This window comes from Gopherus flavomarginatus, chromosome 9, assembly GCF_025201925.1.
Source record: "Gopherus flavomarginatus isolate rGopFla2 chromosome 9, rGopFla2.mat.asm, whole genome shotgun sequence".
NCBI lineage: Eukaryota > Metazoa > Chordata > Testudines > Testudinidae > Gopherus > Gopherus flavomarginatus.
In genome coordinates this window covers 15370315-15396686 of record NC_066625.1, presented here as the reverse complement: position 1 = coordinate 15396686, position 26372 = coordinate 15370315, and the positions used below count along the sequence as shown (strand labels likewise).

Below are 26372 nucleotides of genomic sequence, written 5' to 3'. Positions count from 1 at the left end.
AGAGGGTGTGCTGAAAGCCACTGAAGAAAACTATACCCTGTATATGATGGAAACCACTTCAAGCCAAGGGGTGCTACTGCACCCCCAGCACTCCTGCATTGAATGAATGGTCTTGCACCCCAAAAAAGCAACGTTAATCCCTAAAGGAATATGTAAGCCAGGAGGAAGGAGAAATAATGCTTTGATTTTTTTTTTAAATAACTCATTCTGTTTCCAAGTCTGAAAATATTTTTGAAACGTAAACATTAAGATTATACTTAAATGCCTTGTCAGAAGTGACATATAAGCAAACAGATAATAACGTGTTCAATTACTGGTTTCTATTTAAGGTTGTAGTTCTGGTGGATATACCAGGATCTGTCCCCTATTTTATACTCACATAACAAATTAACATTTTAAAATTAATAAATACATAGGTAGGAGAGTCATACACAAGTGGGTATATATCACATTTTAAAGTATTCTATATACAGGTTTTAAAATCTCCTTTTATTAATTGCATATCATAGGCCAGTATTTTAATGTCAAGGTCAGTTTCAGTATGTGTATTGTAATGAGGCACCATTTTAAAAAAATATTTCCCCTTATAAATCCATAAAAACCATAAAACGGTGCTTATTCTAAGCTCTAGGCATCTTTGATATATAAAACACAAACCACGTCAGAAAAAAAAAAAAATCAGCAAATGCCACCATGTACTGGCAATAATCAATTAGCCCTTTAACAGCAATTATAAAAAATCCCCACAAAAAAGCACTATTTTAGACCAAAGACTCCGCTGCTGCTACTGTGACTACACTGCTATCTCGATGAGAGCTAGTGTTAGTATGCATACGCAAGCAGGGGAATCACTCCCCAGGTCGTAGCATAGCCTTTGCGAGAGTCAGACATTTACTTTTCATGGGAGGTATGGAATTATTTATCAAACATTCTCATTTGGCAGGGAATCTTTGAGTTTCTGCATCTGCAAGTGATATATATTTTGGCTTGTGTCTACAAGTAATTCTTCTTGTATATGTATGAATATTATTGTGGAACTCCTAAGCAAGAAAACAGAAGATCAAAGGGAAGCTCACTGCATTGGAAACTATATGCAGTAAGAGAGGACATTTCCAAGAGACCTGGCTAGCTGAACTTCTGGCAAATCTTCAGATTCTTTAAAGGAATCAGCCAGATACTGTAGGTCATGTGTTTTATTTAAAAAAAGCCAATCCAAATTTTGATGTTATGACAATTAATTCTTAAAAGAAATATTGTTTCTTCCTCAAGGAGAATTCACATTTATTTTTTTTCCCCCTTCTGGGCATGTCAAACTTCATTATTTCATATGTAAATACTCCCTTCTTTCCCCCCACACTTTATTTTATTATTTGGAAATAACCCAGCTTTCAGATACATCATAACTTGTGTTTATAACTGGTTAATGTGTGTCATGTAAATCTTTTTGCCCGAGTTCAAATCTTCAAAATAATACTATAATAATGTGAGGTTTTGGATAATACTTACTTATTGTTTATTAAATCATTATTAAAAATAGTATTTACTAGTTCATAAATTTCCAGAAATATTGCTCATTCTCTAAATTTTTGAGATACATGTGGACAGAGAACCACAAATACCCATATGCAGACACAAATATATAGGCTAATCTATTTTGTCTAATTAAAAAAAGTGCCTGCCACCACTGTATCTAGGCACTTGTACACATCTAATTATATTAATAAATTAATTAAAAAAGGAGAGAGCGAGAGACCTCTTTGATAAAGACTATAGTTTTCTGATGCCACCTGAAAGTCACTGCTCTCAAGTACTATCATGTACATATTATTGATCACTAACTGAATATTTTAATATTAATCAAAAAGATGTAACAAACTTTCAGTTTCTGCGATCCACTTTCCCAGCAGGATGTTCTGAGACTTCTATATTTCACATTGCCACAGTATGAGATTTACAGGGGCATTCTCATTTCTACTATATGTTCCAGCAGATCACTTAACAAGCACAAACATGACAGTTTACAGTGCTAATTAAATTTACTGTAGTTATAAAATACTTAATTCAGTCATACTAGTTTTCTGTTTATTTCTGATGCAGTAACTAAATGTGAATTCTGTTTCGTTATTCATTCGTGACAGAGTGGTAGGCAATATGGAATTTAAAGACACTCACAATGGAATTATACACTATTAAAATTTGACATCTTACTGTGGCACTGCAACTCAGTTTTAGCAGAGCTTCAACTACTGCCTTACAGACTGTTATATTAAAGCAGATTTTCCCCCCCAAAGCAGGTATTCTGCTTCAGAAATTTTGGGAAACAATCTGAGCAAAATCATTTATCAGAGTTAGGTATAAACTCAGCAATCAACACGCATCGTTTGTATTCAGATTTAATGGCTAAACTACCAAGCTTACAAATGAATAGGTAAAAAATGCAGTCCATTCAGTCGTGTGTGTTTGCAGGATATGGGACTTAATGCATGTTTCTAAATACTCCCCCGGGTCCGTGTACGATTATTTTATAGACTATGAGCTATATTCTGCCATCAGTTATACCCACACACCACCATTTACTTATATAGGGTTGCACAGATCTTTCTGAAGGCAGAATGTGGCTCATTGCTCTCAATTGCTTGGACTATTATAATTTTAAAATGATGTAAGTGATCGGTTTTCCATCACCTTCCTTGAGATTTTATTCAAGGGTTTAATATCTTCCAGTGCTGGGAAGTTTTCTCAACATTCAGCCTAAATTTCACTTCCAAAAAATCATATTATTCCTAGTTATGCTCCTAAACAATTCCTCTCCCTTCTTAACGTTAGCTTAAAGACAAGGACTGAAATGGAAAAAATGTGGTGTTTCCTAAACAGGGCCAGCTCCAGGATTTTTGCCATCCCAAGTAGCAAAAACAAAAAAAAAGCCGCCATCGCAATCTGCAGCTCTACTGCTGCCGCTTCAGTCTTTGGTGGCAATTTGATGGCTGGTCCTTCACTCCGCGAGGGAGTGAGGGACCCGCTGCCGAAGACCTGGACGTACCACTCCTCACCACTGGCCACCCCAAGCAGTTGCTTGCTGGGCTGGTGCCTGGAGCTGGCCCTGTTCCTAAAAAGGCTTGATCCAGTGCCAACAGAACTCGATAGAAAGCCTCTAACTGACTTCAGTGGCCATTGGATCAGGCCCCCAAGGACACATATTAACTTTGGCATTGTTATTTTTAGGCCTATCTGCTATTGATTAGCAATTAAATAAGATGTCAGTTTTTAATAAAAACAACGAGGAGTCTGGTAGCACCTTAAAGACTAACACATTTATTTGGGCATAAGCTTTCGTGGGTAAAAGACCCCACTTCTTCAGATGCATCTTCGGTTGCATCTGAAGGAGTGGGGGGTTTTACCCATGAAAGCTTATTCCCTAATAAATCTGTTGGTCTTTAAGGTGCCACCGGACACCTCATTGTTTTTGTGGATACAGACTAACAAGGCCACCTTTCTGATATTTGACACTGTGCAGGGCACTCAGTTTTTAATGTTTGTTACATTGTTATTTTTGAATGTATTAAAAACAATGGGTCTGTCTGTCTATTTCTAATCTATCTATCCTTTTTACACATGCTAAGATGCATCTTCACTTTCTGAACTGAAATAACAACACAGAATTGTTTACATTAAATGCTTATTTTGTTTTAGTAAGAATCTTAATAAAGAGTAACCAGTTTGATAAAATGACAGAGATGCATGAGAAAGAGAAAGTGGGTATGTCTGTTTTAGAGAAAAGTAGACAAACTCGTAAATGTAGATTAGAGGAGGCACTATATAACAATAGTGAGAAGTAAAAATTATTTCAGGTGGTTAAAGGTAGTTTAATAAGTAGTAGCCCGAGCCTCTAAAGGAAAAAGTTTTAATTAGACATCAGGAAAAATGATTCTTACAATGGGGACAGTTTGGCAAAAAAAAGACTTTGACATTAGGGATGTGTGATGAGGGCAGAAGCTGTTAATGTAAGCTGTGGGCTCAATCAGCCTCTCCCGGCTACACCTGCACTGTGTGTGTGTTGAAGCAGTGGGAGGGGTGGGGACAGGAATGAAAAAGGCTGAACCAGGCAGGTCTCTGACTCTCTCAACAAGAGAAGCCTGGCTGGAGTCAGGGAGCTGAGAGGGACTGCTGGCAGACAGAGCCTCTATGAAGGAAGGTAGGGCTGCACCTGGGAGTCCAGGGCTCTTGGGAAGGAAAGTAGAAGGAAGGAAGTCTGCCCAGGATACTTGGTACTGGTGAAGAGGCCTGCAGGGAGCAGGAAGACGCCTGCTGGGGTGATAGAAAGTTCAAAGAAGCTCTGCAGTGAGCCTGTGGAAGAGGTTTGGAGAGGGAGAAGTTGATACACTTTGATCCTGGTAAGAGGCTATGGCAAAGGCTCTCAACAGAGGAAGAAGGAAGGTAGGAAGTGGTCCAGGGATGGAGCAAGGGGTCTGTGTAGTCAAGCCTTGACTATTTATTAAAAGGCACAGGACTGGAACCCAAGGGAGGAGGGAGGGAAGGCGTGGGACTGTTGTCCCCACTACTAGCCTACTGAAGAAGGTGCACAGATAAGGACTACTGAAACTTCTGGATACCAGTGGTAAGGGCTAGTGAGTCCAGAGTTGGACTGAAGGCCCAGTGTAAGGCCAATGGACTATTATTTGTTGGACCATTGGTTTATCCCAGAAGTAGTAGTACTGTCTGTGACCTGGCTGGAGGGCTGAGTTGCAAGAAGTACCCCACCATGGGACTGCAATGGCTGTCAGCAGGGGGCGCTAAAGGAGGAGTGCTTGCTACACTATGCCCAGACACAAAGAGGGTTTGCTGATTGATAAGGCACATGCATACATGGTCTTCAATAGCAAACAAGATAAAACAATACATAGCCTGTGAGGAGATCAGTCAGATGGCCAGACAAATGATAAAGGATGGAAAAGAACTGTTGGACCCATATAACTGATTAAATGTAATGCAATTTTACTCACTGGAGTTGTGCTTTCTGGTGTGGCCACAGGTGCTTTAACAATAGTACCTTTGGAAGAATCTGCTCTCATTTCTGAAGTTGTGCCTGTTTGCAAAGATCCCAGATAATCTGGTGGGGGGAGGACAACACCACCTTTATCTGCTAGATTTACAGAACTGATACTTCTGATTGGTGCAGCGCTAAAAGCGGGAAAAAAGCACATAATAGCTTAATTAAAACAACAACTGATACTGGTTTGGGCCCCAGTCCAGCAAAGAACATAAAAACATGTGCGTAGCTGTTAATACACGAGTCATCCCATTGACTTCAGTGGGTCTACTTGCACTTAAAGTGTTTTAATAGATATAGGTCTTTGGTGAAAGAAGATGGTGTTTAATCAAGGCATATGAGAAAGAATATATAATGTTAGAAAACATTTATAGTATAGATCACATTACTGAACAATAAAACACTAGGAGAAATTAATTTTAAGAAGAAAAAAAGTTTACTAGAAAATGTGATCACCTTGACTGAATGTGGTGGGTCTTTGTCTAACGAGCAGAAAAAAGCAGAAGAGACTCATTTAATGGTTCCTACTGCATTTGGATTATGAGAGAGGGGAAAGGGGGATGAATTTAACTGAGTGGAGCCCAGGGGGAGAACAGGAAGTGACCAGCATAGATCAGACCATTATGTGCATGAGGGAGGATAGGGTGGGGAAGACTGGAGGATTTGCACTGAGTGCATTCTGGAAGGATTTCTCTCTCTTTCATCAGTCACCGGCAAGCAGCACCTCTGGGAACAGAGTAGGACTGGGTAATTGGCTGCGTGCATCGCTGGGACACAGAGTTTCTGTAACGTTTAAAGATCGTTAGACAGTTCAACAAACCGCATAATAACATTACCTTCGCACTGGAACATGTTCTGTTTCATCACTTGGCTCTTCCAGTAGTTTTGTGTATGATGATGGAAACCATCCTTTTCTGTAAAAAGGGAAAAAATGGACAGACTGATATATTTGAGTATTTATACTTTTAAATTGATGGCACTGTATGGAAGAGCAGGCTCAACAAGGCTAGATGAAGATTTAGCTTTTATGCCTGGCTTTTAGTGATATTGTTTTCAGAGGATTTTGTGTATATACCAGGGGTCGGTAACCTGTGGCACCGCTGCTCTGGTGTTCCAGCTGCTGGCCCCTTGCCAGCCGGGGTCCTGCCGCCGGTCCCACTCTGCACCTGCTGCTGGCCTGGGGGAAGGAACCCCAGTTTGGCAGCAGGCTGTGAGCCTAGCTGACAGGAGCCAGCAGCCAAAACCCCAGAGTGGGGGCTAGCGGAGATGCTCAGGCCACTAACGAACCCCCCGAGCTGGGCGGGCTGACCTGCTCAGCACACCGCCACTCTGGGGTTCCGGCTGCTGGTCCCTTGCCAGCTGGGGTTCCCCGCATCCCCACTCACCTTGCTTCAGCGCAGGCCCCCTGCCAGACAGGGTCCAGGCTTCCAGCCCTGCTCAGCCCTACCAGCCACCAGCTCCACTCACCTCAGCTGCCAATCTGGGGTTCCAGCCAGTTAACAACTGATCACTCAGAAGCCCGTGTGCTGCTTAAAATATCCAAATACATGCCACTGGACATTGGAATACTAAGCAAGGGCAAGGATCACACTAAACTAATAAGATCTGCATTTTAATTTAATATAAAGCTTCTGAAACATTTTGAAAACCTTGTTTACTTTACATATAACAGTAGTTTGGTTATATATTATAGACTTATAGAGAGATCTTCTAAAAAACGTTAAAATGTATTACCGGCACATGACGCCTTAAATTAGAGTGTATACATGAAGACTTGGCACACTACTGCTGAAAGGTTGCCGACCCCTGATATATACACTTCTTTCTATATGACAAATTTGCCTCCACAGTAACACCTTCCTGGCTGCTGAACACTTCCTTCAGAATTCCCAATCAATGACAGTGAACAGGGAAGCAAAAAACTACTTGCCAATTTAAATAGACATAATAAAATATGATGCATTTATCCCTCTGATGCTGGAATCAGGTAATACACTGATTGACTTACACTTTAGTCAAGTCATGTTCCCCATAAAGCCAGCCATCCTTTTCTTCAGCTATAAGAAGTGTGATGACATCTCCCTGTGCAAAGCTAAGTAATGTCTTGTTAGTTCCAGCTGTATGTGGAAAGATAGTTTTTACTTTCTGCCTTTTCATTATGTTCAGTCCTGTGGCAACAGAAGTTGAACGTGATAAACTGGCATCATCTGAATTACCTGTTAAAAAAATCAGTGTAACAATAACCACAGGGTAACAGAGTGAAACAGGTGCCTAAAAAGAGAAAAGTACAACAGCAGCACCAAAATTTTCCACCAAACAGCTCATCCAAACTATCTATTGTCCTGGCTCAATGGTTTCCAATTACAGTAAAATCTTCACAACTGCCATTTGCAAATAATTAACATTACCACAATATTCCTTCTGCTAAGTATAGCAAATACTATGGCTAGCGCAATAACTTTAAGTTAGTAAATGTAAAACATGTACAGAATTTAATGACCACGACTGGTTTCCTCCAGTGACTGGATGTTGCTAAAGTACACATTGATGAGAAACCTGACATGCTATCATTTCCGGTTCCAGAACACTTTAACTGTGTTCAGAAACTAAAGGCCTATAAAATCTGTAACAAGAACTCAGCTTCAGTTGAAGTCAGTGAAAGGTACAGTGAAACTCTCAAGAGTTTTACAGGCAGGTGTTTGACACCACTGAAAAATCAGGCCATTAATGTGACTACAAAGATGTCTCAAACCTTTGTCAATGACATAACTACTACACATAATACAGGAACTCCTCACTTAAAGTCATCCTGGTTAACCGATGTTTTGTTGCTATGTTGCTGATCAATTAGAGAACATGCTTGTTTAAAGTTGTGCCATGCTCCCTTCTAACCTCGTTTGGCAGCTGCCTGCTTTGTCTACTACTGCTTGCAGGAAGAGCAGTCCCTTGCAGCTAGCTGGTGGGGGCTTGGAACCAGGGTGGACCGGCAGCCCCCTATCAGCTCCCCACTCCCTTAAGTTCCCTGTGCAGCAGCTGCCTGCAGTTCAGCTGTGTCCCTTCCCCCACTGCCATGTGCTGGTCCTGCCCTCTGCCTTGGAGCTGCTACCCCTGCTTGCTGTACCGAGGAGGAGGGAAGGAAGAGGGGGGCTAATGTCAGGGTGTCTCCCTCCCCACTGCTCCTGCACCTGGCTTACCCCATCTTCCACAGAGCAGGGCTCAGGACCAAGGGAGCCTGCAGCAGCTGAGGTCTCAGCAAGCTGATCTAATAACAAGGCAGCGTACTTAAGGGAAATGCGCATATCTCCCTCCATTCCTGCTGTCTTGCAGAGTGAGAGAGTTAACCCTTGAAGGCTCAGCCAATTGCTAGTTCATCATTTAGCAGTCAGGGAAATATCACACCCTCTGACTCCTCCACCTCAACCAAGTTTCACAATCATCATCACTGTGTATCTGTATTAAATTGTTTGTTTAAAACTTATAGTGTGTGTGTGTGTGTGTGTTTTGTCTGGTGAAAATAATTTCCCTGGAACCTCACCCCCTCATTTACATTAATTCTTATGGGGAAATTGGATTCGCTTAACATTGTTTCGCTTAAAGTCGCATTTTTCAGGAACATAACTACAGCGTTAAGTGAGGAGTTACTGTAAATAGTTTGAGTGTGTTTGAGCAGGAGAGCCAAGCATTATTTTGATTATCTCGGAGAATTTTGTGCATTCCTTAACTTATGATCTTGCCCTAGGTTTTTTTTTCTAACAAGCAGAATATAATCTGGATGTAATGTTTTAACACCAGTACAGCATATCCTAATCTTAATGGCATTTCCCAAATCTTAATGGGATTTTCCATTTGAGCAGTGAGAAACAATGAAACAGTAGACTCATTTTACCTCACACTTGTTTTTCAAAACTACTTTTGGCACCATTTTTAAACAATGCAATATTTGTTCATTTTTACTACTTGGATGCACTGAAATAATCACTTCGATTAAGAGAGAACGAGCTAAATTAGAATGCTAGCAATTTCCATTTGGCTTTACAAAATGGCACACCAGTATGCCAAGAATGCAAAGTGACGGTCATGTGGCTGACCAAATACTGTATTTCATGAGGATGATATTAAAACTTATTACACTTTCATCAGAGAATCTCAAGAGTTTTACAGGCATTAAATAAATGTGGTCCAGCACTGCACTACTATTTTTCACCACTTTATAGATGGGGAAGTTAGGCAAAGGGAGGTTAAAGGTGGGATTTTCAAAGACTCTGTTAGCTGAAATCTACTCCCACTGAAGTGAAACATTAGGTGCTTTTGAAAATCCCACTTTGAGTCTTGCTCACAATTAATCAGGAAGTAATTGGCAGAGATTGATAGAGCCCTGCAAATCTGTGGATATCCGCTTTATAGCCACAGATATCTACATCCAGACCATGTTTGTGGATCATGGATCGGATGTGGATACAAATTTTGTATCTGTGCATGGCTCTAGAGATTATAACAGAATCTAGATCTCTTGATTTGGGCTTTTACCATAAAACGTTCTTCCCCCTTCAATATTTTCATTTTTCTTGTTAGACAGCTACCTACTGCAATATCTTTTTACTAAGAATATCGCTAACATTTTGGAAAGACAATTTTTCCTTCCCCTAGGATTTTCCTGCTGGAACTCCAAAGATATATCATATAGTGACTACGGTGACAGCCAAGACAGCTACACTAATTTTTGATAGATAGCACAGTATGTCATTTGTATGTATTGTATATCAGTAGCAAGATGAAAGTGAAGCCCATTTTCTACATTAAAATAACATTTCAACAAGTAAAAACTCACCTGCTGAATTATTTAATCTTTCCGAAGGAACCTTTGGAACTGCTGGTGGATTGTTAAACATGTCAACTAAAGGACTAGTAAATGCTCTAACTGTAGGAGCAGGGGGCACTCTTCCAACCTAAAGACACAAAGTTTTATTAAGATAATATTATCATAGTAACAAAATGACAGGGATCTCTTAGATTACTTGCAGCACTGAATTCTAAAAAGTAATAACCAAATATTCTTAAATTATACAAGCTTAAAATTGTGGAAGGTCCCTGGCTGCCCAACTTCTTTGATTAAAAAAAAACAAACTTGGAGGAGTCCTCTGCCACTGGAGCCACAGGGGTGCAAGGACCTTCCCCACAGAACCAGTTGCAGGAGTGGGGCCTGGTTTCTAACCTAAGTATTCCATTCAGTTACACTCTGGTTGTTATATATTTCATCAGATATATAATCACTATTATCTTTTCAAATCATTTGAAAATAGTAGGTTAGGTTTCTTTTTAATTCAGAAAAAATAAATACTCTCTTGAAGTAAACAGGGTGCCCCCTGTTCCAAGTATATTTCAGTATATTATGACCATTTTATGGCTACCAATTTAGTTGAGTTTCATTCAGAAACTCAAGTGTTTCCAAAAATTATTTCACCTACAAATAGGGGTCTGAACATAAGAGCCTATGCCTTCTTTTTCCTGGCAACCCAGAATTCACTGGAGTCAATGGGGCTTCATGTAGATACAAGAATCTACCTGATGCATCTATTTACTGGACTGAGGCTCCAGTTTGTAACTCATTCCAGAATCATAATTCAAGTTGTTTGTTATGGCTTTTGAGTCCAAATGTTTTTGTACATGAAGAGATGGAAGTCGATCCAACCTTGAGAACTTGTAACCAATACATACCATACTATTTCTCTCTGTCACTGGTGAAGGTTGTGGAGTTCCTGAGATTGGAGTGGACAAAGGCGTCTTCATATCTTCTATCATACTCATAACTTTTTCTGGCACTTTTGTGGCATCACTACACATTTCCTGCCATCCAGGCAACTTGGAGTTAAGTAAATCTGCACACTGTAACCAGTAAAAAAAGTTACATAATATGTTTTTGGGTTTTTTTTTTGGTTAAACCAACATTTGAATTGTAAAGGGGCACATTCTGCCTTTAATTACATCCATGCAAACTCAGTGCTGTATATAGGGTTGTACATATGTCAGGGACAACAGAATTTAGTCTAATATAAATACTCTTGCTAGGGAGTCTTTACATACAAATGTAAAGTAATGCTATGTGATAGAAATAACTGCCGTATTGTAAGACTGAGATATTGGAATATTTATTCTATCAATCCATTGAAAGATCTATAATATTTGATTTCTGGTCATAATGTATTACAACAAGAAGTAATGGATTACTAACCGAAAATACTGCATTGAAAATATTTTTTTATTAAATAAATAAAATTTTCATGAGCTACATATTATATTTTATATGATCTTTATCATTTATGGACCTCAACATACACAAAGGAGATGAGTTTTGCCTCACCTCATTAGGCCCTATCAGTTTTACCTCACCTGATTAGGCCCTGTGAGTGTTTGCATTCATGCCACCTGTATTTCCAGCCACACTGACCTGTTTATGATAGAAGTGCATGTGCTGTGTTAAACTGCAGTGCTTGTCAACCAGAAAACAGAATCTTCTTTTTTCTTCAAGTAGAGCTTCTCTGCAACCTTCAGCAATAAATCTTTGAATATCACTCTGTCGAGAACTCACAGTTTCCAAATACTAAATAATAATAATTAATAAATTAATAATGAATTATGCTCAGGCTACTCATGAGCTTGACTTTTCTTACACAACCCTACTTATCTAAGCATATCTTGTTCCTTTCTGGAATTATTTTAAGAAGTCTAGTAATCTGAATTCCTTTATGTAAAGGAACATGAAGCTGTTGCTTTAAACATCTCTTTTACATTTCAGATAATTATTTATCCTTACTATGCCCACCAGAGTAGACAAAATTGATTGTTTGCCAGTAATCATGCACATACTAGAAGAAAAAAACAAAATCCATACAGTGCAGCAGCAAAGGGAAAGAACTTCTAGCCTCCACACAGAAATGAAATAGGTCATAGGACTACTTCAGACTAGCAGCAAGTGAGCAGAACAAATCAATTTGTGTATTTTTTTTTTAAACTTCAGACATTATTATCTACTATCTGTCTTTTTTTTTTTTTTTATCCCACAGGTCCTGTCTCTGGGCTCCCATCACTATAGTCTATCAGTGTTTCACAAATATTAACAAACTTAACCTCACAAAACCACTGTGAAGTATGGAACTATCACTACCTCAATTTATGGCTGGGGAACCGAGTCACCGAGAGATTGAGACCTGACCAAGGTCATCAAGGAAGTCTATGGCAGAGGTGGGAATTAAACTTTGATCTTCTGAATCCCAGTCTAATACCTTAACCACAAGACAGTCCTTCCTCTACTGAACTTATGTTATTATACAAATAACTACAAACAGTAGCTAAACATTATGTTCAATATACTTGGCTAAAATGTCAACTGTTTTATAAAGAAAAAACATTTAATTTTTTTCTTTATCTTCTATGTTCAAAGAATAAGTAACATGAAATGAAGACTGAAGGAAGTGCAAAGAAAACTGCAAATAAACAAGTATTTGAGTATATCTGATACATACAAAACATTTATATTAAAATTTGTACCATTATTTGAAGCAACAGCACAATCTACCTGTTTACTTTCACAATGTTACTATTTTTTATTTTGCATCATAATGGCAAGGCTCTTTACAGGAACACTAGGACAGGTAATACTAAGTGATAATATATTATGTTTAGCCTAACACCTTTCAGAATGAAGGTTTCCAAAGCACTTCAAAAACTTCAATTGATCGACCAACTACACACAGGTCTAACTTTACCCACTATTGTTACTATAGGCAACTGTTATATGTACACAGAGGAGTTAACACCAGTCTTTTACAAAGATTACCTGGTGATCTTTAATTAACACAAATAGTCAGTCCTAAGTTTTACGTCTCCCCTCGAAGATGGCAACACAATGTCCCCCAGTAGCATACTGGAACCTCCTGCACCTAGTCTGACACTTGCTGATACCACCTGCTCCACTAGGAACTTGTGTAAAGGGGTTGGGGGTTGGAGATAGAATGGCAGAGAGGGAGTTTATCAGTGGAAGGAAGGGGAGGGGTGTGTGATCAGGTGAGGCTCCACTAGTCCTGATTCTCTACTGGTAGATGGTCTTCTGCTAATAGCATCACTTAAAGCTTTCTCCCTGCAGCTTTATGTTATACCAAGGCCAGGCAGAACATGAGAACGGCCATACTCGGTCAGATCAAAGGTTGATCTAGCCCAGTATCTTGTCTTCCCAACAGTGGCCAATGCCAGGTGCCCCAGAGGGAATGAACAGAACAGGTGAACACCAAGTTCACCCATCCTGTCGCCCATTCACAGCTTCTGGAACAGATTCAGGGAACAGTGGCTGGCCCTCTGTCAACCCTCTCCCCCACCCTCCCGGGCCCCTCACTGTGTCTGAACTTGCTTGGGCACAGTTAAGAATTCAAGCTTGTATGTACTGGAATATATAATAAGTTGCAATTAATTGTGGCCACAAGTAATAGTATCTGGATGTCCTACTATTTGATGTTGATTGTAAATCCAGTAGTCAGAAATCCAAATGCCATTACTACAACCAATAATTAATTGCTAGTACAAAAATAGAAGCCACGTTAAAAACAAAATCCAGGGCCTGATCCTACAAAGAGTAATACAATCAATGGGACTCCATGTAAGGAGTATAGGATTGGACCCTAAACCTTAATGTCAGTTTTTTTTTTTATTACATATGCTAGTAATCTTCTTAACCCAAAATAACTTGGGAAAAATCAAAAACAATAACAACTGTTTTGAAGTTCTTCCGTTGCCAAATAACTAATATAGGAATTATTCTATATGATAATTAAATACATTACAGGCATAGAAATCAAAGGCAGTTTGCTCTAAAGGAGAACTTGAACTAACAGCTGTAAGTTTTCTATTACTGACCAGTTTCCCTAAACTGGATAGAAGAGAGGAGCCAATAAGTAAGAGGAGCGAGTACACTAACCTCAAATTCTTTATTCTCATATTTCATTGCGTTTCTTCCACCTTGACTTTTCCTTTTGATTTTTTTCAGCTCAGCCTGAGATTTTTCCAACGAATCTAACTTGTTTCTGTGTTCTGTTTGGTATCGCTTTAAAGTTGCCTGCAATCAAAGCATTGAAGTATCTTGCAGTGCATGCAACAATACAACTATCAGAGCACTAATGCAGGCAGCTAAGAAATCCACTGTATTGTTATGATGATTAACATTAACGCTACAAATATGTCAATTATTTTTCTTCATGTTGGAGAATCTAGTCAAAACAAAATTCCACTGTTAATTCACTCTCAGGTTTTTCATTTACAATTAAAAATAAATGAAAAATGTTACAGAATTTTTTTTTTTAATTTAGGATTTAGATAATATTCTCTAATATATAGTTGTACATTGCAGAATAACTTCTAAAATAAACCAAATAAGTTGAAAACATCCCTCAGTAGTTAAAGATCAAATTCTATGTATGCTCCTTTTGTAAATTATCATTTTAAAAAGGCACAAACAATTGCTATGGCTACACGCAATGCAAATAAATATATGAGATTTCTTTTCTGGTATTTAATTCAGTGTACTTACATTCATATATTTTACATCCAGTTCTGTTTTCTTCTCCAGTTCAGATATAATCTCTTTATGAAATTTTTTGAACTTTAAAAGTAAGCAAGTGATAATAGGGTTATTTAAAATTAAAGTAAAACAGTTCTTTTATTTCAAAAAGATTAGATAGAGTAAAAAATACTTACACTTTCCTCTAGGCTGTCATTAAGTATCTTGTTTGTGCTTGAAATCTCTATAAGGACATGTCCTGTCGATAAACAAACACGCATTATTCTTGTTTCTTTACAGATGTTTGAAGCTGTCAACACACAGTAGAAGCAGGATGATACCTTTATAATTAATAGTATAAAGTGAACTAAGAATTTAAGCAGGGCACCTTCTTGCAATGGTTAATCATGACAATCTTATTCTGGAGAAAATAATTTTATCTGGCCACAGTTTTACTAACCAACTTACACACATGACTTAGGTAATAGATTATTGATTATTCATGTGAAAACAACACTGAACCTGTCTTCATGTTTTCTAGCCTACCCCCCTATATGCATGGAACTCCCTCCTTGGACTAGTCAGCAAAGCCACTGTCCTTTCTTCCTTCCTCCTTTAGACCAACTTCTATAACTGCTGTAACTACGTGAAATCAGCCAATCAGGGCAAAATCCACAAAGGCTTTGAAGAGAAGACAATCCCTCTCAAAACAAAACAAAAATACAAACAACCCCTTCCCACAACAACACCCCAAACAAAACAAATCTTTCTCCCCACATTTAAGGGAGCTGGAACCATCAAGCTGAGGACATAGCTAGGCTATGTAACTGTGTGAACATATTGTTTATACCCTTATCTCCCTATCTTCCCTTCATTATTGTTTGCCATGCTCAATTTACGTCTGTCTTAAATGAGGCTGAAGTAGAAACCATGTCTTTTGGGGTTGTAAAGCACCTCGTATACAAGGCACAATGGAACTTGCGCTAATTAATGTAAAATATGGGGTGTACAATCTTTTCAGGGAGAAAGATGTGTATCTCCCGCTATTTCTTGGGCTGCCCATGTCTGCCCCATCCCAGCCAGTCTCCATCCCCTGCAGGGATTGCTTCATGAGATTTGGCAAAAGAAGAGAAAAGAATGCTATGGAGACAGCTGAGCTCCAGTACCTCTGGAATGAAATATATCTCCAGTTGGAGGATCCCTTTTGTGCCCAAATCTTGTGGGTGGAAGAGCTGGGCTATTGTTAAAGGGATTTTTATATATCTGTTTTTCTGGGTCATTGCATTCACCTGACAGAATGCTGTGATTGTTTCTTTGGGTGTTCTCTGTTTGTAGTTAATACAGTGTGCAGGGGTAAATACCATGTGAGGTGAGAGTTGCTGTAGTAACTAGTTCTTTATATGCAATAACAAAAGTAAATACAGTGCAGTTACATAAAAACACTTGTCTGGTAAGTAGATGGCATGAGGAAGCGAGCCTGTTATTTTAGGACTTCAGGAGTGGATGCACTCTCCTCTAGTATTCCTGTTAATAGAACTCCATCATCACAAAGATATTGTAAATGTTAGACTGGTATTCCCAGACAAAAAACAAGATTAAACTGGAGAAAGTCTGTACACATTTATCAATAACGTAAAGGGAAAAGAAACTTAAAAACAAGAAATTCAAATTTAAGGTTACACTTACAACTAAAACTAAATGTTTGAAAACATATAAATGATGGGGGTGAGGAAAAAAAGAACTGACAGTACATTTACTTTAAAGGGCATTTAAACTTGCCTGTGGAAACGTCTTTTAAGAACTTACTTCCACTCTCTCTTACAGCATGTGAATTTGCTGCCACAGCAACACACTTAGCTAATGGCTGGCAGCATTGTAAAGATTAATGCAGTAGATTTTGGAGCTCCAAGTACTGACAGCTATCCAACAACATTGGGTGCTGGCTCACTCTCTCATCACCCTTTTACACTCCCTTCCTTTGGGTTTCCCCTCCCACCACAGTGTAAATGCTTAGTAAAACAACCCATTCACCTGGTGCGTCAAGAATGGAAAACCTGACGTGTAAATGTTGTTTTTCTTGTCTGAAACGGCACTCAGGCTGACTGTAAGCCCTCAGTTTTAGGGTCTGAAAACTTAGTTAGAAACACATTTTTTTCACCCTTATTACAACATGTATCTTGGCAAAATTTATCTTGAAATAAAACATATTTTTAAAATTACATGTTATTTTAAAAGTTTGCACTGGTTTAGTTTACAAATTTGTTTTCTTCATATTTGTATTTCTTACAACATATAAGAGTACATTTTTAAATTAATATTTTTAAAGATTAGTGACCATCTGTTGCATAACATTTTTACCTTTTTTAAGCAAATTCAACCAAAGTGAATCTTAGCATTCTTCACTGCCGATAAAAAACCAGTTTCATGCTAGAATCCCCTCATTGCTACCAGTAATCCAGCAGCACTCATATGTATTAGCTGACCCATTTCACTTCCTGTTTCATGTTTTGAGTCAACATTTGGAGCAGAAACCCATAGTAAGTGACCTGTGATCTAATAAGATGTAAATTATAGGCCAATAGACCTCTGGTATAAATCGAGAGTACCTCCACTGACTTCAGAATTTGGCCTTGTGTTGTTAAAGGGTACTTTAAAAAGAATTTGGCATACTTTTAGATTATAATCAATATAGATTAAAATAATTTGAAAGTCAATGGGAATTAAGCTCCTAAGTGCGTAAGTAACTTTTGATGACAATGTTGAGCAAAGCAGCACCTCAATAACTTTACAAACCTAGGATTTATGGATATTTACATGGGGAAAAATATGGACTCAAACTGCTCACATGTAGTTGCCCCATTTTCTTAGTACTGCAGATGAAAATTGGTAAAGTTAAAAGCAATTATATTTACTGAACACATGCAGAGTGCTCCACAGGAGACAGAGGAAGACATAATCCCTACCTCAAAAAATTTACAACAGTACCTTTTACCAGAGTATCTCAAAGTGTTTTACAAAAAGGAAATAATCTTTTCCTCATTTTATAGGTGCGGGAACTGAATCACCAAATGTAGTTGTACTCTGAAAATTGACAAGTCAGAATGGTACTACCATGCTAATTTGTGAATCATATGTGCTTGATGTACAATTACTTCTGATAACTCATCTTGACTTTTGAGAATCAAGCTGGCCTCTTTCCATCTCATTCCCTTAGTAACATCTGTGCAATCCCATTCCCATCACATAGGTTTACAGAAGTGCAGTGAATCAGAACTCAGTAAACAATTCTCTTGATGAAACACAAAATGGAATAGAATCCCATTAACTTAATCTTAGCTGTGTTGGTTCTGCAAAGCTAACATGAAAAACACTTATTTATTTCAGTAAAGCAAATAGATATGACTGCATGCACAAAAAGAGAAAAAATCTGAATAATTTGTATTTAGTTTTCAGAGTAGACCTGCACTTTAAAGAAACTTTCTTAGGAGAGACAGATGGAGCCTCACTTTAAGAGCCTATGGATGAACACACTCCTCTTTAGGGCTGGTCTACACACTGTTTTTCTACCATTAAACAAACTGATTTAGTTAAAATGCAATCCCCTGGTGTGGTCACACATATTTAATATTTGATTTAAAAGTCTGTATATGATATTAGCTTATGTTAATTGTTCTTAATATGAGAATTAATTCAATCGAAAGACAAAAATAGAACATTTTTCATGCTAAAGAACCTACCTATAAACAAATACTCATATTATGCAAATTATGTAAGCCACTTGAACATGCTTTGAAAATGTCCAATGGCTACACCAAAATTAATGAACACATTATATATATAACTTACTGAGGAGAACACAAGTATTATTTCTATTAAAGGTGGATTGTTCTGGAAACACTTCAAGACCACATCAGTAATATTTTTCAGAATGTTTGGAGTGGTCTTCAAGTACGTATACTATTTCACTCATCCATCTCCTGTTGTCTCATCCATGGCAGTTCTAGTTCCTTAAATATGAAGCAGCTCACCACTTTCATTTAATTAGGCATGTGAAGAAGAGGCTGAGTCTAAGTCATAGGCTACAATGGGAGACATCGAAGTTGACAAGTATTTTTAGGTTCGATTTATATTAGGATGAGTCCGTTCTATAGATTACTTTCAAGCTTTCTTTCACCAGAAAATTCTTCCACTTGGACATAGAGTAAAGTCCTTTGAAGCCATTAGTCCCCCAAAATGTGGATAGGATAATAGGGTGCATCAAATAAGTATAACTAAACAAACAAATGTTATTACTAACTGTGTTAAGTTTGTCACCCTTTCAAAGGAAAGATTTATTGCATGAAGACAGTATGATCAAAAGGACCACTGTATTCACATCCCACACACTAGTATAGCCATATAATCTTTGTCCAAAGGATTGTGTTGTGTGTTGTGAGAAGCCCAGTTGGGAGCTACAACAGCAGAGCATTGCAAAGCACCCAAGCTTATAGCACGGTTGGTGACACACCCCTCACTGGTCTGGATTGCAGCCTAAACTGTGACAGAGGGTTCAGTGCACAAGAACAATTCTTTGAAAGAGGCTAAAGAGGTTGAATTTAACCACAATGGAGTTTAACATAGATCAATAAAATGAAAAGGAAAAATAAAGCAGCACGAAAAACTGTTTGCAAAAAGACTAACTGCATTTAGCTCCTAATACAGCTGGCCCAAGTGTGACTTTGATTAAAAAGAAATAAAGAATATTTGTGGAATTAACTTCAAGTGTGCATATTAATCAGTAAAGCTAGGTCAAGCCTGCCCTTCTGGCATTAATGCACTTGAGATAACAAGTGCAGAGTAGCCAATCAGTATTTCATGTTATAAAATAGCACTGACGTATGAACATTCAGTGCTATTCTATGAAGATGACCACGGAGGGTAAGAAAAAAAAAAGTGAAACCCATATGAAAGGTGGTGGTGATGAAGAGATATTATCAATACAGTCACAGAGACTATATCTGAAGACCAGTATGAATATTGGATCAAATGCCAAAAAGTATCACCTTCAGTAGATAGTCCTGTTGTTTGGATAGTTGGACTCCAACATGTGCAGAGAGGTTAGAAAAATTGGAAACCCCAGACTAAAGAATCAGAGCGTAGCTGTGTTAGCCTGTATCCACAAAAACAACAAGGAGTCCAGTGGCACCTTAAAGACTAACAGATTTATTTGGGCATGAGCTCTCGTGAGTAAAAACCCACTTCTTAGAATTTCACATCAAACTACTTTAAAAAAAGGTTACAATTAGGTCAGGTTTGGCTTAAAAACACAGGTTTTGTAAAAATAAGTTTTCACAAAGACTAAGACCAATAGAAATATTTCCATGACTTAAACAACCAACCAAAAATTTTCCAATGAGAACAATTTAAACCCTTTAAAAAACAAAAATCAGTAGTTGAAATCCATATTACGCTATATCTTGCTAATGTATTAAATGACCTGAGATTGACTAGAAACTATTTAAAAAGTGACATTGACCAGTCTGCTCTCACTTTGCAAGTAGAGAGAAAGGCAAAAATTAAATTAGACCCTGATCTTGCAAAGACTTACACACACACTAAACTCAGCGCAAGTAGTTCTACTGGTCAATGGAACTACTCACAGTGTGTAAAGTTAAGCACGTTTGTAAATTTTCACACAAATCTGCACGTTACATTTTTAAAACTGCTTTCAGTTTCAGTGCTTGAAGTTGTTGTATTTGTTTTTCAAAAATATATGCATTTGAACCTGGCAGTGTCCTTTGAAATCAAATAGCAGCACATAGTAAAGTTACTTTCCAAATAAAGCAATCAAAAGAAATAGCTCTTATGTTCAAGAGGCAGACAGAAGTGTCTATTTATAAGAAAAAGCTAATCTGCAGAGGTGCTTGGCAACCCTAAATCCCACGTGCCCAAGGGGAGGCCCATTGAAGCAACAGAGTACATGTTAACAGACCCTACTGCAGAATGAGGGCCACAGTTTAGTTTATAATGGTGCCTGTCACAAGGGGAATGGCCCCTTAAGGGGAAATGGGCCCTAATTCCCCCCCTGTGACAAGCTATTTGCCTCCACAGTGGAGGAAATGAATTGAATCATGTGACATATGGTCACGTGACAAAACCAGGCCTCTAGGGGTTAGAAAAAGAGAGGCCTGAGGCTGTGGATGATCAAAAGTGAGACAGGCATAGAGCTGGAACAGAGAAGTGACCCCTTGTGAAGGAGGAGCTGATCCAGACAGAACCTAGTTGGAAACTGGTACAAAGAAATCTCCAGGGAGCAGCAAAGCTCCTGCAGAGACTGAAAAACCAAGAGCGCACCTGAAGAGCAGCAGAGGAGGTCTGCACCCTGACCTCTTTGAACCATGGAGAGTTGGAAAAGCAGGCAAAGGCTGGGGGAAGAATTCCAGGTAAGAGTGCCTAGGAATGGCTGCTTGAATTATTTTGGGACTTTGAGAATGGTCTGAATTGTTTTGAACTCTAATAAATCAGACCCCCAAGAAGGAAAGTACTTACTACACTTGTGAAAGCTTTTTGTGAGTTATTGATGAATCTAAGAGAGCAAAGTAAGGGAGGTTGCTGCAGAGCCTTGAGGTTGAGGCAGGGAGGCACTCTAGAAATTACCAACCCTCTTACAGTGCCATTTTCATAATCAACAACAAAAAAGTTCTGATTTGTATCAAAGTAAACCTACTAATGTGCTGAAGAATTTTCAGGAATTGCCCTTTAAGTCTTTAATTTTGGCTAAATTAAAATGGAATCAAATAACAAACCTTACTATACTTTTCATTCAGTACAAACTGGTATAAAAATCCTATCCTATTGTAGCACAGGTTGTCTGACTTGTTTGCAGTTGAACACATAATACAAGTAGGTGAGTTTTTTGTTTTTTAAAAAATACTGCAGCAATTATTGGTTTAAAATATAAATAACCTCAAAATCCTGACAGCATTCCTTTAACTGTAGAAGTGCTTTGTATTGATCTGTAAAAGCAGCAAAGAATCCTGTGGCACCTTATAGACTAACAGACGTTTTGGAGCATGAGCTTTTGTGGGTGAATACCCACTTCTTCAGATGCATGCATGCATCTGAAGAAGTGGGTATTCACCCACGAAAGCTCATGCTCCAAAACGTCTGTTAGTCTATAAGGTGCCACAGGATTCTTTGCTGCTTTTACAGATCCAGACTAACACGGCTACCCCTCTGATACTTGTATTGAGCTGGTTCACAAATACTTTTCTCAAAATTTGCTCAAGTTACATTAGCCACCATGTTTCAAATAAGTATTTCCAAATTGAATTTTTTAAGAAGTTTATTAAAACTCAGACAATTCATCTCCTTTAAAAATGTCTGAATTTATCCCTAGTTCAATTTCATATACACTCTCTCTAATTTTTGAATTATTTTAATCAGCTGTGGCTTGCTTTAGTAAGCTAATATAACTATTTCATTACAAATAAAATCCAAAATGTTTTAAATATTTGGAAATCTCATTGCATTTGATTCAGAAGACAAGTTCCACAACCTTCTTAACTCCATAAGGCCCTAGAAGCTGCCTAGGACTAAGCATATTGGTTCAATGGCCAGACAAAGCTACAGTATTAAACAGCAAGTTAAGCAGAATTGTAACAGCTACTGTTACTAATTTTGTGGATAGGGTTCCAGTGTTACTAGGAGGTGACAAGCTCATGCTGCTATTCTTTTCTCTCTCTCCAGCTTCATTCGTGATTCAGGCAAGTAAAAGGCTCATCTTCCACATTAAACCCCTCCCCCACCAATAAATTCTTCTAGCACAAGGAAGTAGTAATCCATTCACACATGCATGGATACACCCCTTTTCATATGCCTGATTTGATCAAACTCTCAATATCTTTAACAAAAACAGAGTAAAACTGTTTTTACCTTCCCCCCACCCCGTCTTGAGGAATTTGCACACCTCTAAGGCTAGGTCTACACTGCGATTAACAACCTACAGCTGGCTCATGCGAGTTGGCTCAGGCTCATGGGGCTTGGACTAATGGGCTGTTTAACTGAGGTGTAAACATTTAGGCTTGAGCTCCAGCCTCAGCTCTGGGACCCTCCCACCCTGCAGGATCCTGGAGCCTGAAAGTCTACACCACAGTTAAACAGCCCCTTAGCCTGAGACCTGTGAGCCCGATGCAGCTGACATAGCCCAGCCAGGAGTGTCTAATGGCAGTGTAGACCTACCTTAAAATACTAGACTAAGGGTCTGTCTTCCCTGCAAAATTGACTTATCTACACTCTAGTTACTTCTCTTAAGGTAGCCTAGCTTGAGTGAGAGTAGCCACACAGCAAAATAACACTTGAGTTGCTGTGTCCTCACACACACTACACAGGTATGATTGACTATACTGATTCTAACCACTACTCTAGCAATTAGACTACACATTGCTCTAAGAGTTACGAATGCAGTCAAGGATTCCTGATACCTCAAATTCTTCTGCTGTCTCTCAAATTGTTGTGACATACACTTTCATAGATTCATAGACTCTAGGACTGGAAGGGACCTCGAGAGGTCATCGAGTCCAGTCCCCTGCCCTCATGGCAGGACCAAACACAGTCTAGACCATCCCTGATAGACATTTATCTAACCTACACTTAAATATCTCCAGAGATGGAGATTCCACAACCTCCCTAGGCAATTTATTCCAGTGTTTAACTACCCTGACAGTTAGGAACTTCTTCCTAATGTCCAACCTAAATTTCCCTTGCTGCAGTTTAAGTCCATTGCTTCTTGCTCTATCATTAGAGGCTAAGATTAACAAGTTTTCTCTCTCCTCCTGATGACACCCTTTTAGATACCTGAAAACTGCTATCATGTCCCCTCTCAGTCTTCTCTTTTCCAAACTAAATAAACCCAATTCTTTCAGCCTTCCTTCATAGGTCATGTTCTCAAGACCTTTAATCATTCTTGTTGCTCTTCTCTGGACCCTCTCCAATGTCTCCACATCTTTCTTGAAATGTGGTGCCCAGAACTGGACACAATACTCCAGTTGAGGCCTAACCAGCGCAGAGTAGAGCAGAAGAATGACTTCTCGTGTCTTGTTTACAACACACTTGTTAATGCATCCCAGAATCACGTTTGCTTTTTTTGCAAAAGTATCACACTTTGCCAGTGGGCTACACATCTACTCTAAAGCCTGATCCCAATGGGGGACCACAACCTATTTCTGCTATCAGTTACTCCTCTAGTTAAAATGGAAGTGGCTGTAAATTTGAAGGCCCTGTGTACAAACCCTGATGATGACAATGTGAGGAGGGGAAAACAGTATGTCATGACAGAGTATCCTAATATATCTGCCTAAAAGGGAAGAATTAAAGTTGCAAAACTAACCTTAATTCCGGCTTTCTTTTTTTTTAGTTCTGAGTGATTAACTTTGCAACTTTAATGTTCTCTTAACATTTAAGAGAACATTAACACAGCTGCTGGGAGCAAGTCCTGCAGCTTGGGTTGACAAGCTTTTGTTTGCAGGGTTTATGCTAGTGTAACACCAACAGACCCCAGTCGTCAGCATTGAACCTGGGACCTCAGTACATGAGCCTCTACCGCATGAGCTAAAATCTAACTGGCTGTTACCTTAGGCTGTAGAGTAGACTCATTAATCTCTTTTTTTCTCTCTCTCTCTGTGAGATCTTGGTGCCACTAGATGGGACAGAACACCACACCCAGGAAGTGTGTGGGTTACACTAGCATGCTAAAAACAACAATGTAGTTGTTCTGACTCAGGTGAAGCATAGGGAGGAATGTGGGGTTCAGAGTCCAAGTTCTAGCCAGAGCCTGAACATCAAAACTACCTTTGCAAAGCTATTTCTAACACGCTAGCCTGAGATCTGCTAACATAAGTCTGTCAACCTCAGCTGCGAGACTCTCTCCCAGCAGCTGTACTGACATACCGTACTCTAAATGGCCCATGGAGTTGCTCAAGACTTACCACCTGGGAAAGCTTATAGGTGCTTAATAGAGCTACATGTAACTAATAAAACTCAGTTGGTACTACATGACATAGATCAATCAGAATACTTCACATAAGTTACAGATGAAAATTAATGCTGAAGAAAGGTCTGAATGTACATTTTATGGATTATTCTGTCTAACTTCATTAGGCCTGACATACTAAGTTGTTCAAATAAAGCAACTGAAAGTTCTTACCTAACATGCTTTACACACAATATAATAATGATGAACTGCTTACAAATAGTCACTCCCACACAACTACTACCAAGAGAAATAAAATATTTATAATGAAGACTATACTAAACTTTCCATTTAGCCAAGTCAGGAACACTGTTCCAAAACCAACCTTACTTGTTAACGTACAACACTCTGAAAAGGAAATGTATTTTTATTTCCTGCTGTCAAAATTTTCTGCAAAATCAACTTTTTGCCACTATAGTTTGATCTCTCAAGGGACTTCCCACTGAGCAAGGACAGCAGGACCAGGCCTATACTAAGTTCCACAGTATGTCTTTTAAAAAAAAAGTTTTAGACTAAAATATTTTTATCTAATGTTAATCAATCAGATGTATATGAACATTAAACATCATCTTGTTTTAAACAATTGGTAAGTTAAGGTCGCATTAATTAATTTTAATGTTAAAAAGAAAAACAAAGCAGGTGCACTATAAATAATGGATGAAAAATGGCAAACTTGCTTTTTCCACCTGTCACACTGTTGCTAATAACTTTAAAGACTGCTGCAGGCATATTTTTGTTCAAAGTGTACAGGAAATGGTTTACATTAATACATGTATAATAAAGACTGACATTTTATAAGACCCTGAGAACATTATATGTAATGGCTTTGCATGTCTGAGCTCTAATCTTATTGAACAAGTAAGTGGTTTTAATCATTACACAAATCAGGCACAAATAGAAAATAAAGTTACTACACAACTATAGGTCTGAACTTGCTTGTATGAATCCCTGCTGTTCTTTAGGCAGATAGTAAAGGAACAGCACACACCTGAGTTGGTCTTTGCTCTTGCAATAAGACCAGCACAGGCAAGGCACACCTAATAGCAGGAAATGAAGGCTTCCTGTGCTTAAAAAATAAATAAAACAGGGGTACTTATAAGCTATACTGTGGTTCTGTTCTGGGTGGTCTGGTCCAATTTTAATATTGGAACTCTCTGCATATCTTATCAGTTTCTCAGTCCCAGCACTGTCAGAAACATCTAACTCTAAAATGAAGAAATTAATGAAACACAAATAATATTGTAAAATTAAATGTCAATTGGTAGAGTCCTAAAAAAGTTGCCTTCTCTTAGTAATGGCCCATATCCACAATTTCTTGATTAGAGTGTATATTCTTTAGGCAAAACCTGTCTATATTTTGTCTCACACAGCCCTTAAAATACAGTCAACTCTGTATTACTAAAACATGTGGACAATCACATTACATATATTCAGTGGCCTTCTCCAGGGCTGGTGTTAGGTTTGCCCACCCTTCAGGATTGTCCTGGAATCTCCAGGAATTAAAGATTACTCTTTAATTAAAGATTATGTAATGTGATGAAACCTCCAGGAATACATCCAACCAAAACTGGCAACCCTAGTTCGTGTCATCTAGGTTTCCTACTTTTACCCTATTATTCTCCCCTGCAAGAGAAGCTTCAATAGCACACAAATATAACTAATATAATGAAAGCTCAAATGCCATTCTATATGCATGTGCAGTCAGCTGCTTACTCCCTTGTGCATTAGCAGAATAATGCTGGAAGGAAACACACACTACCAGATGTGGCCAA

At 38.5% G+C, this 26372-nt stretch overlaps 1 protein-coding gene across 3 annotated transcripts in view; it reads right to left on the bottom strand.

Moving 5' to 3' along the window:
• BAIAP2L1 (BAR/IMD domain containing adaptor protein 2 like 1) overlaps nt 1-26372 on the bottom strand; it is a 66851-nt gene that overhangs the window by 7303 nt on the left and 33176 nt on the right. For 2 of the 3 annotated variants that reach the window (XM_050966739.1, XM_050966737.1), the window contains 9 exons: nt 14789-14850; nt 14622-14693; nt 14013-14150; nt 11493-11645; nt 10763-10930; nt 9876-9993; nt 7056-7263; nt 5884-5961; nt 5001-5178 (listed from right to left, as the gene is read on the bottom strand). In XM_050966739.1, coding sequence (XP_050822696.1) covers nt 5001-5178; nt 5884-5961; nt 7056-7263; nt 9876-9993; nt 10763-10930; nt 11493-11645; nt 14013-14150; nt 14622-14693; nt 14789-14850 — 1175 coding nt within the window. The remainder of the gene's footprint in view (nt 1-5000; nt 5179-5883; nt 5962-7055; nt 7264-9875; nt 9994-10762; nt 10931-11492; nt 11646-14012; nt 14151-14621; nt 14694-14788; nt 14851-26372) is intronic. The other variant, XM_050966738.1, reaches the window with a different exon arrangement.